We start from the raw sequence: 15,397 nt of genomic DNA, 5'->3' as shown, positions 1-15,397 counted from the left end.
GCCGACCCAGGTCTGAGTGAATCTGCGTTGGCAGACACGGTCTGCTGCATGTAGTCACACCGCACTCGCTGGTCGCTGGGCTGGTAAGTGGTAGTCGTCAGGAAAGCTGTTCTGTCCCACCGCCGTCCCTGGACTGTTTCTCTGAATGAAGAACCCCCCGTCTGCTGCGAGCCACTCCCTCCTTTTCTCCTCTCCGTTTGTGTTGCATCTCGCTAATTGCATGCGGCTTCGCAACACCTGTCGCTCCTCCCGTGATCAGTTTTCTTAATTGGAGGTGTGGCTGTCCATGGGTCATAACTCCAGTTCATGACATCTCAAATAAAAACACAATTCAATCCATGTATTAAAAACAACCCAAACAATTAAAAGGTCGGTGCACCTACAACACAACATGCAGGGATAAAACATGCAAAATAATTTAGAATAAACAACCGTAAAACATGCAGCATGCACAAGGCATTTTTGACCCTGTCACACCCTCCAACCCCCGCTCTCTCTCTGTCTCTCTCTCTGCAGGGTGACGCGTCATGAAAGCGTCATCAGTTACACTGCGCATGTCTTAAAGCCTGTGGTGTTAATGCACAGGTTGAGCGGAGTTATTAAAAAAATTTCCTGAAGCCGGATCATGATCCGGATCGCCACCAAAATCTAATGGATTGTTCATTGTGACACACCCCACCCCTCCAAATGGACATACCAACAAACAAACAAACCAACAAACAAACAAACCAACAAACAAATAAACCAAAGCCGGTGATAACCTCCTTCCAAGGCCGGAGGCCTTGGCGGAGGTAATGGTGAAGTCCAACAAGTCTGATTTGATATTGATCCTCTAATTCCAGACTTGCCTGAGATCAGCAGCATGTTATTGATGTGTGTTGACATGAATAGGTGTATGAATGTTGTGGTGACATTTGGATGATGTCTGTAGAAGGCTGACATTATGATGATCCACAATAACACAATGACAAAGTCACTCTACTCATTTTAGGGAAAAGATCATTGATTAGGACATAGTAATGTTGAGCTACACATTTAAAACCTGAACACATCTGATTGGATTATAAAGGGATTTTTATCTTCATAATTTATTCTTTATTCAGATTGAGGCGCTGCATGTTGACAGAGATCAGCTGTGCTTCTCTGATCTCAGCTCTGAAGTCCAACCCCTCCCATCTGAGAGAGCTGGAGCTGAGTGGAAACTACCTGCAGGATTCAGGAGAGAAGCTCATGTGTGGTTTTCTGGAGAGTCCACACTGTAGACTGGAGACTCTGAGGTCAGACACCATTTATTACTTGTGTACTGAGATTAATATGATGTGAAAGTTGTGGTGACAGTAAACTGCAGACATAAGGCTGATATTATACTGATCCACACTGAGTATCTTAATGCTAAAGTACATTTTCTTCTTCCGTGGTCAAGTCCATTGACTGTGGCAAAGCAATGTTGAGCTACACATTTAAAACCTTCATATATCACAACACTTGACTTTCATCACATTTTCTTTTTTCAAAGAAATGATAGAAAAATACATAAATATAAAGAATAAATAAATAATCTCTATTTCAGCTATCAGATAATAACAAATATAATCAGTATTTGTGCTTTCTAAAAATTGTATGAAGGTATATGATGCTGATACTGACTGAATAGTTTAAACTGAAGATGCTTTGATTTTATGACTCCACTATTCCTAAAATATATATTGTAGATGAGTTTTGTTCACATTTCCCCCAAAATCCATCCTGACATATTTGACATGTTTAGAAACTTTGAGATCTTGAGTTGAATTTTGAATCAATTTCTGTGGTTTTTATTTAAGTTTGGCTGCACAATATGAGTTTGTATAGATGGATCCACTGGTGGAGCTGTCAGAGTTTAAGAGGTGAAGTCACTACGTCTTTATTGAAGTAGAAGCTCGTTGTCATTAATATTAATCAGAGCTCTGTTTCACTGTATTTTACAATTTTTAACATGCATCCTGTTGGCTTTAGGTGTTTGGAGTTTACATTTTCTAAACTTCTACGTTCTAAACCTTCTCCAGCTCTGAACACATTATTAAACATTGAATGATTTCAAGCAGGAACGTTGTCTTATAAACTCACATCATTTATTCTTTATTCAGATTGTGGGACTGCAGTTTGTCAGAGATCAGCTGTGCTTCTCTGGTCTCAGCTCTGAAGTCCAAACCCTCCCATCTGAGAGAGCTGGAGCTGAGTGACAACAACCTGCAGGATTCAGGAGTGAAGCTGCTGTCTGGTTTTCTGGAGAGTCCACACTGTAGACTGGAGACTCTGAGGTCAGTTCACTGACTCTCTGTTACTGTTATAGATCTTATATCTTTAATTAACAATTGAACCTGATTCATGTACAAACATAACTTACATCCATAAAGTTGTTAATGTCCTTTTCTTCATATTTTCATGTTTCTTGAACTAAATTTAGTCTGCAGTCACAAAAGACTTGTGTTTCTTAAAGAAAGTGTAGAAAATGTCCACTGTTAGTTGTTAAAGTAAATGAATGTTTATCATTGTTGGTAAATGGTCACATCTAGATACAGAAGATCCTCTGAACTAATATCTGTTTTACATTGATCAAGTTTACTTCATGAAACAGAAATATTTCCCTGGTTTGTTTCAACGTATTCCACAAATAATGTCTAAGTAAGGGATAATGTACAGCTAGCCATTCATTGTTGTGAAAGAATCTCCGACATGGTGATGCTGCACCCCGACACGAAGCGGAGGGGTCTCTCATCACCCTGAAGGGGATTCTTTCACAACAATGACCCGCTGGCCGTACATTATCCCACTTATTACACGGCTACTTACTGAAGAAATCAATATTTTGACACAAAAGCGGTCCTCCAGAGTCCGACATCAGACCTGCGTCCATAGCAGTGGTCTGTTACACATAGCAATGGACTGTTATACATAGCAACGGTCTGTTATACATAGCAACGGTCTTTTATAAAGAAATTACAGACCGCAGAACGCCGTGATTGACCAATCAGAATCGAGTATTACACAGAGCTGTGTAATAATCATTGATATTGATCATTCAAAACACATGCACACACACACACACACACACACACACACCAAATGCAGCTGTTTAAAGGATCACTATAATATTGATCCTCTAATTCCAGACTTGACTGAGATCAGCAGCATGTTATTGATGTGTGTTGATATGAATAGGTGTATGAATGTTGTGGTGACATCTGGATGATGTCTGTAGAAGGCTGACATTATGATGATCCACAATAACACAATGACAAAGTCACTCTACTCATTTTAGGGAAAAGATCATTGATTAGGACATAGTAATGTTGAGCTACACATTTAAAACCTGAACACATCTGATTGGATTATAAAGTGATTTTTATCTTCATCATTTATTCTTCATTCAGATTGAGGGGCTGCAGTTTGTCAGAGATCAGCTGTACTTCTCTGGCCTCAGCTCTGAAGTCCAACCCCTCCCATCTGAGAGAGCTGGATCTGAGTGGAAACAAGCTGCAGGATTCAGATGTGAAGCTCATGTGTGGTTTTCTGGAGAGTCCAAACTGTAGACTGGAGACTCTGAGGTCAGACACCATTTTTTACTTCTGTACTGAGATTAATATGATGTGAAAGTTGTGGTGACAGTAAACTGCAGACATAAGGCTGATATTATACTGATCAACACTGAGTATCTTAATGCTAAAGTACATTTTCTTCTTCAGTGGTTTAGGCCATTGACTATGGCAGAGCAATGTTGAGCTACAAATTTAAAACCTTCATATATCACACCACTTGACTTTCATCACGTTTTGTTTTTTTCAAAGAAATGATAATAAAATACATAAATATAAAGAATAAATAAATAATCTCTATTTCAGCTATCAGATAATAACAAATATATTCAGTATATGCTTTTTCTAAAACATTTATGAAGCTATATGATGCTGATACTGACTGAATAGTTTAAACTGAAGATGCTTTGATTTTATGACTCCACTATTCCTAAAATATATATTGTAGATGAGTTTTGTTCACATTTCCCCCAAAATCCATCCTGACATATTTGACATGTTTAGAAACTTTGAGATCTTGAGTTGAATCTTGAATCAATTTCTGTGGTTTTTATTTAAGTTTGGCTGCACAATATGAGTTTGTATAGATGGATCCACTGGTGGAGCTGTCAGAGTTTAAGAGGTGAAGTCACTACGTCTTTATTGAAGTAGCAGCTCGTTGTCATTAATATTAATCAGAGCTCTGTTTCACTGTATTTTACAATTTTTAACCTGCATCCTGTTGGCTTTAGGTGTTTGGAGTTTACATTTTCTAAACTTCTACGTTCTAAACCTTCTTCAGCTCTGAACACATTATTAAACATTGAATGATTTCAAGCAGGAACGTTGTCTTCTAAACTTACATCATTTATTCTTTATTCAGATTTAGGGACTGCAGTTTGTCAGAGATCAGCTGTGCTTCTCTGGCCTCAGCTCAGAAGACCAACCCCTCCCATCTGAGAGCGCTGGATCTGAGCTTCAACAACCTGCAGAATTCAGGAGTGAAGCTCCTGTGTGGTTTTCTGGAGAGTCCACACTGTAGACTGGAGACTCTGAAGTCAGTTCACTGACTCTCTGTTACTGTTATAGATCTTATATCTTTAATTAACAGTTGAACCTGATTTCTGTACAAACATAACTTACAGCCATAAAGTTGTTAATGTCTTTTTCTTTATATTTTCATGTTTCTTGAACTAAATTTCGTCTGCAATCACAAAAGACTTGTGTTTCTTAAAGAAAGTGTAGAAAATGTCCACTGTTAGTTGTTAAAGTAAATGAATGTTTATCATTGTTGGTAAATGGTCATATCTGGATACAGAAGATCCTCTGAACTAATATCTGTTTTACATTGATCAAGTTTACTTCATGAAATAGAAATATTTATCTGGTTTGTTTCAACGTATTCCACAAATAATGTCTGATCATTGATATTGATCATTCAGAACACATGCATGCTCACACACACACCAAATGCAGCTGTTTAAAGGATCAATTTAATATTGATCCTCTAATTCCAGACTTGCCAGAGATCAGCAGCATTTTATTGATGAGTGTTGACATGAATAGGTGTATGAATGTTGTGGTGACATCTGGATGATGTCTGTAGAAGGCTGACATTATGATGATCCACAATAACACAATGACAAAGTCACTCTACTCATTTTAGGGAAAAGATCATTGATTAGGAACACATTTGATTGGATTATAAAGTGATTTTTATCTTCATCATTTATTCTTTATTCAGATTGTGGAGCTGCAGGTTGTCAGAGATCAGCTGTGCTTCTCTGGTCTCAGCTCTGAAGTCCAACCCCTCCCATCTGAGAGAGCTGGAGCTGGATGAAAACTACCTGCAGGATTCAGATGTGAAGCAGCTGTCTGATCTTGTGAAGAGTCCACACTGTAGACTGGAGACTCTGAGGTCAGTAGAGGGTCGGAGTCGGTCCGTGCTGGTTTCAGCAGTATTGTTGTGATGTGTTTCCTCAGTTAAGCTGTGAGAGGAGAACGGTGACACAGAGAGAGAGAGAGAACAGTCAGCCAATCAGATCAGCCAGAAGCTGGTTGTGATCATGTGTTAGAGTTGATGTGAAGAAGATGTTGTTGTTGTGTTCATGTCTCCAGGAAATAAAGCTGGACTACAGCTGACGGCATCACATCATGTATAGAGACAGTGGTTCCCACCCATCAAACTGTCGTACCATCAAATCTGATCAGAAAGTCTTTGTTGACTCATTTATCAGTTCATCTCTGTCACAGCTCTGAGATCAGTCTGACTGAAGCCTCAAATCACTGGCTCTTATTTCATAGAACCATGGTTACATTTAGTAACCATGATGTGGTTTTTCTACAGACCAGAAGCTCTGCTGAAGTCCAGTAATCATTTGTCACTGTTTTCTAACATGTTTGAACCCTAACAGCAGTAAATCCATCATTAAAGTGAGCAGTGAATATCTCTCTGATTCTGCAGTAATGATGCGTTCAGGACTCTCAGCAGTTTATTTCCACTGTGTACTTCAGTGAAATCTACAGACTTGATGTCTAAAGTCTCTGCAGGTCTGTGAGTGCTGAGCTCAGTGTGTTCACTCCAATACGTTAAATTGAGAGCTGAAAGGAAGCTGGCTACGCTACACAGACTGAAGTCCCTGCTGCTCTTTATACTGATGTTTTATTTCTATTTTTATTTTACCTTTATTTAACCAGATAAGTCAACTGAGAACCAATTCTCATTTACAATGATGACCTGGCCAAGAGGCAGCGACAGAAGGCAAGGCCATACAAGATATTAGATCATAGAACATAAGTACGATAAGGGCAATAAAACATTAGACAACATTAAAACATCACAATATACACAGTATATACAATAATATATATATATATATACAGTATATATATACTGTATGTGGTGTGTTCCAGAGAGGCAAATTCAGGATCAGGTGCAGTGATCAGAAACTATCTCTTGTAATGAGTTCTTAAAGGAGGGTAACAGGATGAGGGTGTGGAGGTTTAGTGTCTTTTGTAACTCGTTCCAGTCACTAGGAGCAGCAAACTGGAATGAGTGACGACCAAAGGAGGTGCAGACTTTAGGAACGACCATGCTGATGAAGTAGCTAAAAGATAAATTGCGGTTACTGTTGGAGCTATTGAGTAGTGAGCGGAGATATAGAGGTTGGTTCTGCCAATTATAGTTTTATAAATGAATTGTGTGCTGCATCAGTGACTGACAGCTTATGAAGGCATTCTCTGTAAACACTGATTCATGACTTCTGTTCTCTTCTTCTCTCATCAGATGGAAGCGGTGATCTCTCTTGTTAGAGTGAGTGATCAGAAAAGTGGATGTGTTGAGAGGATCAGCCGTGTCCTGATGATCCACAGAGGTTCACCACCTGGACCTGCATCTTATTTTGTCTTTTTTATTCATTCATATATTCGGAACACAAAATGCCTCTGCAGAATAGTTCAGTTTATGACAACATAACTGTAGATTAACACATTCAAATAGATCTTTCTGCTCTGCTTTGTGTTGCACCTCCACCCTGTGGAACGATGGAGTTTGTCTGTTTATTTCCACATATTTCTAAATAACGGTGGAAGTTGATAAAGTTACCTTTCTAAACCCAATACCAGCCGTTTCTCATATTATAAAAGATAAATGTTTGCTTGTAACAAACAGAAATAATTAGATAAAATCTGAATTCAATCAAGGCTTCAGTGAAGTTTCTCAACTGACTACAAACAGATTATGTCTGGATTTTGGTGAAAAGTCAGCACCTTCATATTTTATTTAGTATATAATTTTGATATTTCTTCCATTTATCATGCTTATTATTCAATCTGCATTATGTAATAATTTGTATGTTGTATATGTAAATATTAAGGTTATATTATACAAGTTAAATTGATTGTGGGAGTGGGTATGTGCCCTTCATTGTTGGTATGGACCTCAGGTAGATATACCAGCTGGGAAAAGCAGTGTGGTGTGTGAGAGAGGGGGAATCAGGTTAAGTGTCACCTCAATCCTGGAATCTGCTACCTGTGTTACCCAGTTTTGTTGTCCAGCTACCTGCTAACTATTGGGGAGAGTTTTGTGATTGTTGTAACGCTTCTATAGTCTAAGTAAAAACCTGAGCTATGGAGACATCCTGGTTGGTCTGCTGCTGCTCACTTTTCCACCACGCTCGTTGTGCACCTCAATCCCGCTGGCCTTCGTCCTGGTTCTAAGTGTCCACCCCCTCAAAACCTTACAATAATGTTTAGAGTAAAATGTTTCTCTCTGACTGACTTTGTTTTGTAAAGATTAAGTGTCATCATAATGTAGTTAAACTTGATTTAAAATGATGGAACTGGATTTGAAATTAAACTCAAGTTAAAATTAAACCTGATTTTAAAAAGTTTAATTTTCATTTCAGGTCCAGCAGGGTGACAAATTATTTTCTCTCATGCCATCAAACTATAAAATGCTCACGATGAGTTTTTTGGTGGTGATGAGGATGACCTGATGTACTGCTGGTTGTTAGATCTTTACTAGTGCAGTGTCCGTTTAGAACACGCCTGTTCAGAACGGCCTGAGGTTGCTAGCAGCTAACGATAGCTAGCAGCTGACGATAGCTAGTAGCTAACGATAGCTCTCTGGTCTGACTCTGGTGGCCAACTAACTAACGTTAGTTATCTCCCAACAGAATGTAAAAATGGCCAAATATAACCAAAAACAATAGTTCAGACTTACTTATGAAAGGTGATTCCTGAGATCTGTTTTGGATCGTGTGACGGTTTGTACATCCCCAAGCTGCACAAGTTTCAGGTATTTTTCCATTCACGGCTTCTGAAAGTTGCCCAGTCCAATATGGCGCCCACGTTGACGTACGCTCCAGGAGTCAATGCGGTGTCTACGTATATACTGTATATGTCTATGGTTACAACGATTAAAGTCAAATAAAAACTTCCATTAACTGACAGCCCTGTAGCTACGACTGATGAATTCAAAGATGTGTTTCCTGTTTTGGTGTGATCTCCTGGTGGATTCACAGTGGAGTTCACTTCTTTGACTCTGACCCTGCATTGCCAGAATACAATCTGCAGCATTGCTGTCATTACAGTCTGTGATCACTCTGCTGTACATTTCAGAATATGTATAATATATATTTCTGACGTCAGAATAGTGACATTATAGCCCCTTTTGGTGCTGAATGTGGAGGAATATACCGCTCTCCCCAGGCAGGTCCCTCTCCACCCCATCAGGGATACAACCGTGAACACCGTGACGTATGAGGTCTCTCGTCCCAGCGGTGTTCCCTGGGTGTTGAGGGGACCCTCAGTCCCCCACGGAGAATGGTAACCAAGCGCTGCTTGTGCTTCCTGGCATCCAAGCGAAGGCTAGCAAACCACTTCCGATCTGAAGAGCCCTTCAGTGGCGATGGGGGCTCCTAGGAGATCATATCCAGCAATACATGGTGAGATGTCTGCTGTCTGAGGCAGCGGGGCGGGGGTGTTAGGCCCAGAAGACATCAGCGTACCGCCCAACACAGGTTCTAGATGCAGCAACTCTATGGTAGTTTTTATTGGACTTTATTAGTTGTAATCCACAGAAGACAATCCACAAATGTGTACCATGATTTCCAAATATTTCATTATCCACAAACATGTATTTGTGTTGTGTAAACTCATATCCACAAAAATAAAGGGCGATTTGCAAATACGCATAACTTCCTCATCTCCAGGTGAGTGTGCTGTGCTGTGCTTGCTGAGCCTTTACTGCCGTTACCTACAGTTGTTCTGTTAAGTGGAACTATAGTGAGGTTACATTAGAGGATGTGACACGGACCTTCTATGTGTGAACACTTCCGGGTCATGATAATAAACGGACTACGTTACTACACTGTTGAGCCGACTCGCTGTCTACTTAATCTGCACTCTCACACACACAGTAACGTAACATGGCGTCAGAAGAAACACGGAAAAGCAGAGAAGAAGTAAAGAAAAACTAAACCTGAAAACCGACAGAGAATGGACGGAGGTGCGGTGTTGCCACCGAGAGTGGACGGGAGCGCCACGGTGCAGCAGTTAGCGCCGCCAGGCAAGTTTGACTTTACCAATGCTAACGAATGGCCGAGATGGATGAAGCGCTATGAACGCTACAGAATAGCAACTGAATTGGACAAAAAATCACAGGAATTCCAAGTGAATGCTTTTATGTATGCTGCTGGAGACGACGCAGAAGATATCTTAAATGTGCTGCCGCTCACAGAGGAGCAGAAAAAGTCATACGATGCTGTTACGCGGGCTTTTACGGCGCATTGTGTGAGCAAGCGGAACGTCATCTTTGAAAGAGCACGCTTCAACCGGAGGAGTCAAGAGCCGGGTGAGAGCGTGGAATCTTTTATAACGGCTGTACATACACTGGCGGAACACTGTGAGTTCAGGGCTCTGAGAGACCAGTTAATCAGGGACCGAATTGTTGTCGGCATAAGAGATGCTAAGCTGTCGGAAAGCTTACAGCTAGACGCTGATTTGACATTGGGAAAGGCCATGACGAGAGTGAGGCAGAGTGCAGCGGTGAAAAAGCAACAGCCTGTGCTGCGTGGGACAGAGCAGACGACGGGACATGTTGAGGCTGTACACAAAAAGTACAATAAGGTACCAAAGACGGCGAAAGGAAAAACTGACACACCGTCATCAGGATGCAGCAGGTGTGGACAAATGAAAAAACATTTCTGGAAAGACTGCCCTGCTCATGATGCCGAGTGTAGGAAGTGTCATAAAAAAGGACACTTTGCAAAGAAATGCAGGTCAAGCGGCGGCGTCCATGACATCACAGACGCACAGACAGGGAGCAATGAGGAGGATTTTGCTTTCCTGGGAGAAATGTGCTCGGATGAGGAGGAGGAGTGGATGGAACTGTTGCAGCTGAACAGGGAAAATACTATTTTTAAACTGGATACTGGAGCCACTGTTACAGCAATCCCAAGCAGCACCTACTCCATCAAAAGTCACGGGACACTGCAACCGCCAGGAAAAGTGCTGTATGGACCAGGAAATCACAAACTGGATGTTAAAGGACGTTTCAAAGGCAAGTTGAACTTTGAAAGTAAAACAACAGAACAGGACATTTATGTTGTTGTTGGGCTGTCCAAGCCACTACTGGGTCTTCCTGCATTAAAAGCTCTTGCCCTGATAAAGCGTGTCCGCACAGTGCAGGCACATCAGGAGGATTTTAAAGCGCAGTACCCCGCAGTGTTTTCCGGTTTGGGGAAATTAAAGGAGCCCTACAAGATTGAGCTGGAGCCAGGGGCGGTTCCATACGCCCTGTTAACGCCACGTCGGGTGCCCCTGCCCATGCGTGATAAAGTGAGAGCAGAACTGAATCGCATGGAGGACATGGGAGTGATCTCCAAAGTGACCCAACCCACACCATGGTGCGCTGGTATGGTTGTGGCACCGAAGGTGCAGCCAGGAAAGATACGGCTGTGTGTGGATCTAACACACCTGAACAAGTGGGTGCGGCGAGAGAGACACATACTCCCAGCAGTCGACCATACACTAGCTGGGGCGAAAGTCTTCACGAAGCTGGATGCCACTTCCGGCTTCTGGCAAATCCCCTTGTCAGAGGAGAGCTCGCTCCTCACAACATTCATCACCCCATCCGGACGCTACGCATTCAACCGACTGCCGTTCGGGATCTCATCGGCCCCAGAGCATTTCCAGCGTCGCATGTCACAGATGCTGGAGGGGTGCGAAGGAGTCGTGTGTCATGCGGACGACATCGTCGTGTACGGAGAGGACATGCAGCAACACAACGAGAGACTGCACCAGGTCCTGATGAGGTTGAGAAAAGAGGGACTCACGCTAAATGAAAAATGCGTGTTCGCCAAAGACAGCATCATGTTCTTGGGTCACCGTGTCACAGCAGATGGCGTGACACCCGATCCAGACAAGGTTAGAGCTATTATGGAGATGCCTGAACCTACCGGGGTCGAAGGAGTAAGGAGAGTGATGGGGATGGCAAACTATCTGGGCAAGTTTCTACCCCACCTTGCATCATACACGCGACCAATCAAAGATCTGCTCAGTGAGAAAAATGAGTGGTGCTGGGAGGCGCCACAAAAAGAGTCATTTCAGAGACTGAAAAATGAGCTGAGTTCACCACGAGTGCTAGCTCCATACTCACCGATAGCAGAGACATGCGTATCAGCTGATGCCTCGTCCTTTGGCTTAGGGGGTGTCCTGAATCAACGACAAACAGATGGGACATGGAGACCAATTGTGTTCATCTCCAGAGGTCTCTCCGAGGCTGAAAAACATTATGCACAGATCGAAAAAGAGGCTTTGGCAGCTACATGGGCATGTGAGTGCCTGTCACCCTATCTGCTGGGACTGCAGTTCAAACTAGAGACAGATCATAAGCCTCTAGTGCCACTGTTGAGTACAAAGGCACTAGATGAGCTCCCGCCCAGAGTGCTGAGGTTTCGACTGAGGCTGATGAAGTTCACCTTCGACATAGTGCATGTGCCCGGTAAACGCTTGATAACAGCGGACACGTTATCAAGAGCCCCGGTGAAACACATGTTCACACAAGATGAAAAAGACAATGAGGCAGAAGTCAAAGTGTTTGTGGACGCTGTCGTCCATAGCCTTCCTGCTACAGAGGCAAGATTAAAGGGAATCCAAGAGAAACAGGCAGCTGACCCTACATGTGCAAAGCTCATCGAGTACTGTCAGACTGAGTGGCCTGAGAAACACGCCCTTCCTCCTGAGCTGGGGCCATACTGGCCTGAAAGAGAAACCCTCAAATTGGCGGGAGAGCTGCTCCTCAGAGGTCAAAGAATCGTGATACCCCACTGCATGAGGCCAGAGATTCTTCGTGACCTTCATAGCGGCCACCAAGGTATAGTCAAGTGCAGAGCGAGAGCCCGCCAGTCCGTCTGGTGGCCGGGACTGTCTGTACACATCAGTCAGCTGGTGGAACACTGCAACACATGTTCACAGCACAGAGCAGAGCACAGAGAGCCTCTGCTTACAACTCCGGTGCAAGCTAGACCCTGGCAAAGAGTGGGTACAGACTTATTCTTCTGGGAGAAAAAGACTTATCTCCTAGTAGTGGATTACTTTTCACGCTACATTGAAGTAGCCCAACTCAACGTCGCCACTGCCAACACAGTTATTGCAGCCCTGAAGGAGGCGTTCAGCCGCCACGGTATACCAGAGACAGTTATGTCAGATAACGGACCGCAATACAGCTGTGAACTATTCAAAGACTTTGCCACTGAGTATGGATTTACACATGTCACCAGCAGCCCGAGGTATCCACAAGCGAACGGAGAAGCCGAGCGTGCTGTGGCGACGATTAAAAGACTGTGGAAAGGAGGAGAGGAGAAGCTAAAAGCTTTGATGACATACCGCGCAACACCTCTTGAGTGCGGTTACTCACCTGCACAACTCCTCATGGGGAGACAGCTACGTACCACCATACCACAGCTCCCAGCGAGTCTTCATCCCCGCTGGCCGAATATCAGAGGGTTCAGGAAGTCAGAGAAGCGCGCAAAGGAGAACCAACGACGCAGCTACAACCGGCGGCACAGAGCCCGCCCTCTGCCACCACTGCAGGCTGGCCAAAATGTATGGCTGGCAAAAGAGAAAAGACCAGGGACAGTTGTTCAACATGCCACAACACCCAGATCTTATATTATTGACACTGATGAAGGACAGGTCAGGAGAAACCGCACACAGGTTCGCACAGTAAACCATCCACAAGTGCAGTCAACACCACCTGATACACCTGTCACACCCTCAGAGCCAGTTAACACAGAGACACACACTCAAGAGACAAACACACCATATGTGACTAGCTCAGGCCGAGTGTCACGCCCACCTGTGCGTATGGACTTGTAAGTGAGTTATTGGGTGGGGGAAAAGAAAAGGGAAAATTGTTGGAAATAAATGTTTTCTATTTTCTGTTTAGGAATGTTAGAAAAATGTTTATTAATGTTAGAAAAATGTGATAAGACATTCTAGGTGTTTCAGAGGTCAATGTCTGAGTTCAGTGCTAAGATACCTGTAAGAGGATGTTATTACAGCAGAGTTGAAGGTGTTAAAAGAGGGTGGTGTTCTTACTTAAAAGGGGAGGTGTTCTGTTAAGTGGAACTATAGTGAGGTTACATTAGAGGATGTTACACGGACCTTCTATGTGTGAACACGTCCGGGTCATGATAATAAACGGACTACGTTACTACACCGTTGAGCCGACTCGCTGTCTACTTAATCTGCACTCTCACACACAGTAACGTAACAACTAGTATCATATGAAACCATAAAGCCTAAAGGAATCCATCGGTACCGACCAATTTGCAGACCAGTATAACATAATGAAACCTGTCATACCTCATTTAAAATAGCCTTTTATTTGGGTTTAAACAGCTTTTTAAAACATGTTAAACCTCCTTTACAAAGATGTTTGTTGGGATTAACACTTAAAAATATCTCTAGTAATCTTACCAGTAACCGTTTTTCCACTTCAAAATTAATATTTTTATTCAAATTCAACAACTGCAATAAATCAATAAAGTCATTTTTGTTATATTGTTTTCAGGGCCGTCAAAGTTAACGCGATAAAAACATGTTAACACAGATTTGTTTTAACGTCACTAATTTATTTAATGTAATCGATATATCGGAGGTTGAAGCGGCTCAGTTTTAAAGCTAGAGTGAAGATACTGGTATCATAGTAAACTATAAAACCTGATGAATCCATCGGTACCAACCAGGTCAGACTAGCTTGTCAAGAAAGAGGTTAAATAAGACTCCAAACTTACACTAACATTTTGAAGAGGAAAAAACTGTCGTGTCCGTTTTCATGTAGAGCAACCTAATCCACACTCCGGAGGAAACGTTTATATAGTTGCATTAACTTATTAAATTATTCATATAAATCAATTCAGAGTGTTTCTCAAATGTTTCTTTGGAAGGATAAACCGCAAACAGATAGAAAAACATCCTGAGAGATGAGAGATGTTTGTTGTGCTTCATTATTAATGCATTCACTTCTAAAATCCACTCTGAGAGACGCACAATAATGTCATCGATCTTCTCCTTTTTAAGGTCCTGTTTGTTTCTAAATATGGAGCGATGTTGTTTTGGCTGCCTGCTGAGAAATGAATGGGATGTGTTGGTTGATAACAGCTGTATAAAACATGGACGTCGTCTCCGTGACGTCACCCAGAGGTTTCATTCAAATAAAAAATAATGACCTAATATAAGGTTCTTCTTCACCTCAATTCAGTGACATTTCTTTTGTTATTATTCGTTGAGTATATATCACTCTTTAACAGGCTGCAGCATGACAGCAGCCCAAAAACTGAAGCCAAAACATCTGGATCGCCGGCTGCTGGCTGGCTGTTAGTTTAGGAAGAGCTTGATTTGATATGTTTTCTATGAGCAGAGCATTTTAAACGTCAGTATCGCCGTCGATCTTGTTCATTTAGTTGTGAGAAGCAAAAATCTCGAGTTAGGCATCTTGTTCCCTCGAGTCGGGTATCTCGTTCCCCCGAGTCGGGTATCTCGTTCCCTCGAGTCGGGTATCTCGTTCCCTCGAGTTAGGTATGTCGTTCCCTCGAGTTAGGTGTCTCGTTCCCTCGAGTTAAGTGTCTCGTTCCCTCGAGTTAGGGATCTCGTTCCCTCGAGTTAGGTATCTCATTCCCTCGAGTTAGGTATCAACAATAACAATAACAATTAATTAATGGCTACACTTATTTTTGATATTATTTTTGCTACATTTAATGACAAATGTATTTATCGAATCATTTATTTATTTATTGATTGATTGATTTTTGATTTTGGCAGGTTCCCTCCTCCAT

General features: G+C 42.3%; 1 protein-coding gene across 1 annotated transcript in view; it reads left to right on the top strand.

Annotated features, from left to right (window-relative positions):
* Nucleotides 1-15,397, top strand: part of LOC119480963 (NACHT, LRR and PYD domains-containing protein 12-like) — a 97,611-nt gene that overhangs the window by 19,413 nt on the left and 62,801 nt on the right. Inside the window, exons 5-7 of the mRNA XM_037757622.1 lie at nucleotides 2,127-2,300; nucleotides 3,414-3,587; nucleotides 4,438-4,611. Of these exons, the coding sequence (XP_037613550.1) occupies nucleotides 2,127-2,300; nucleotides 3,414-3,587; nucleotides 4,438-4,611 (522 nt within the window). The remainder of the gene's footprint in view (nucleotides 1-2,126; nucleotides 2,301-3,413; nucleotides 3,588-4,437; nucleotides 4,612-15,397) is intronic.

This window comes from Sebastes umbrosus, chromosome 21 (assembly GCF_015220745.1).
Source record: "Sebastes umbrosus isolate fSebUmb1 chromosome 21, fSebUmb1.pri, whole genome shotgun sequence".
NCBI lineage: Eukaryota > Metazoa > Chordata > Actinopteri > Perciformes > Sebastidae > Sebastes > Sebastes umbrosus.
Note: the sequence above shows the minus strand (reverse complement) of the source record. Positions and strands in the feature narration are given on the sequence as shown.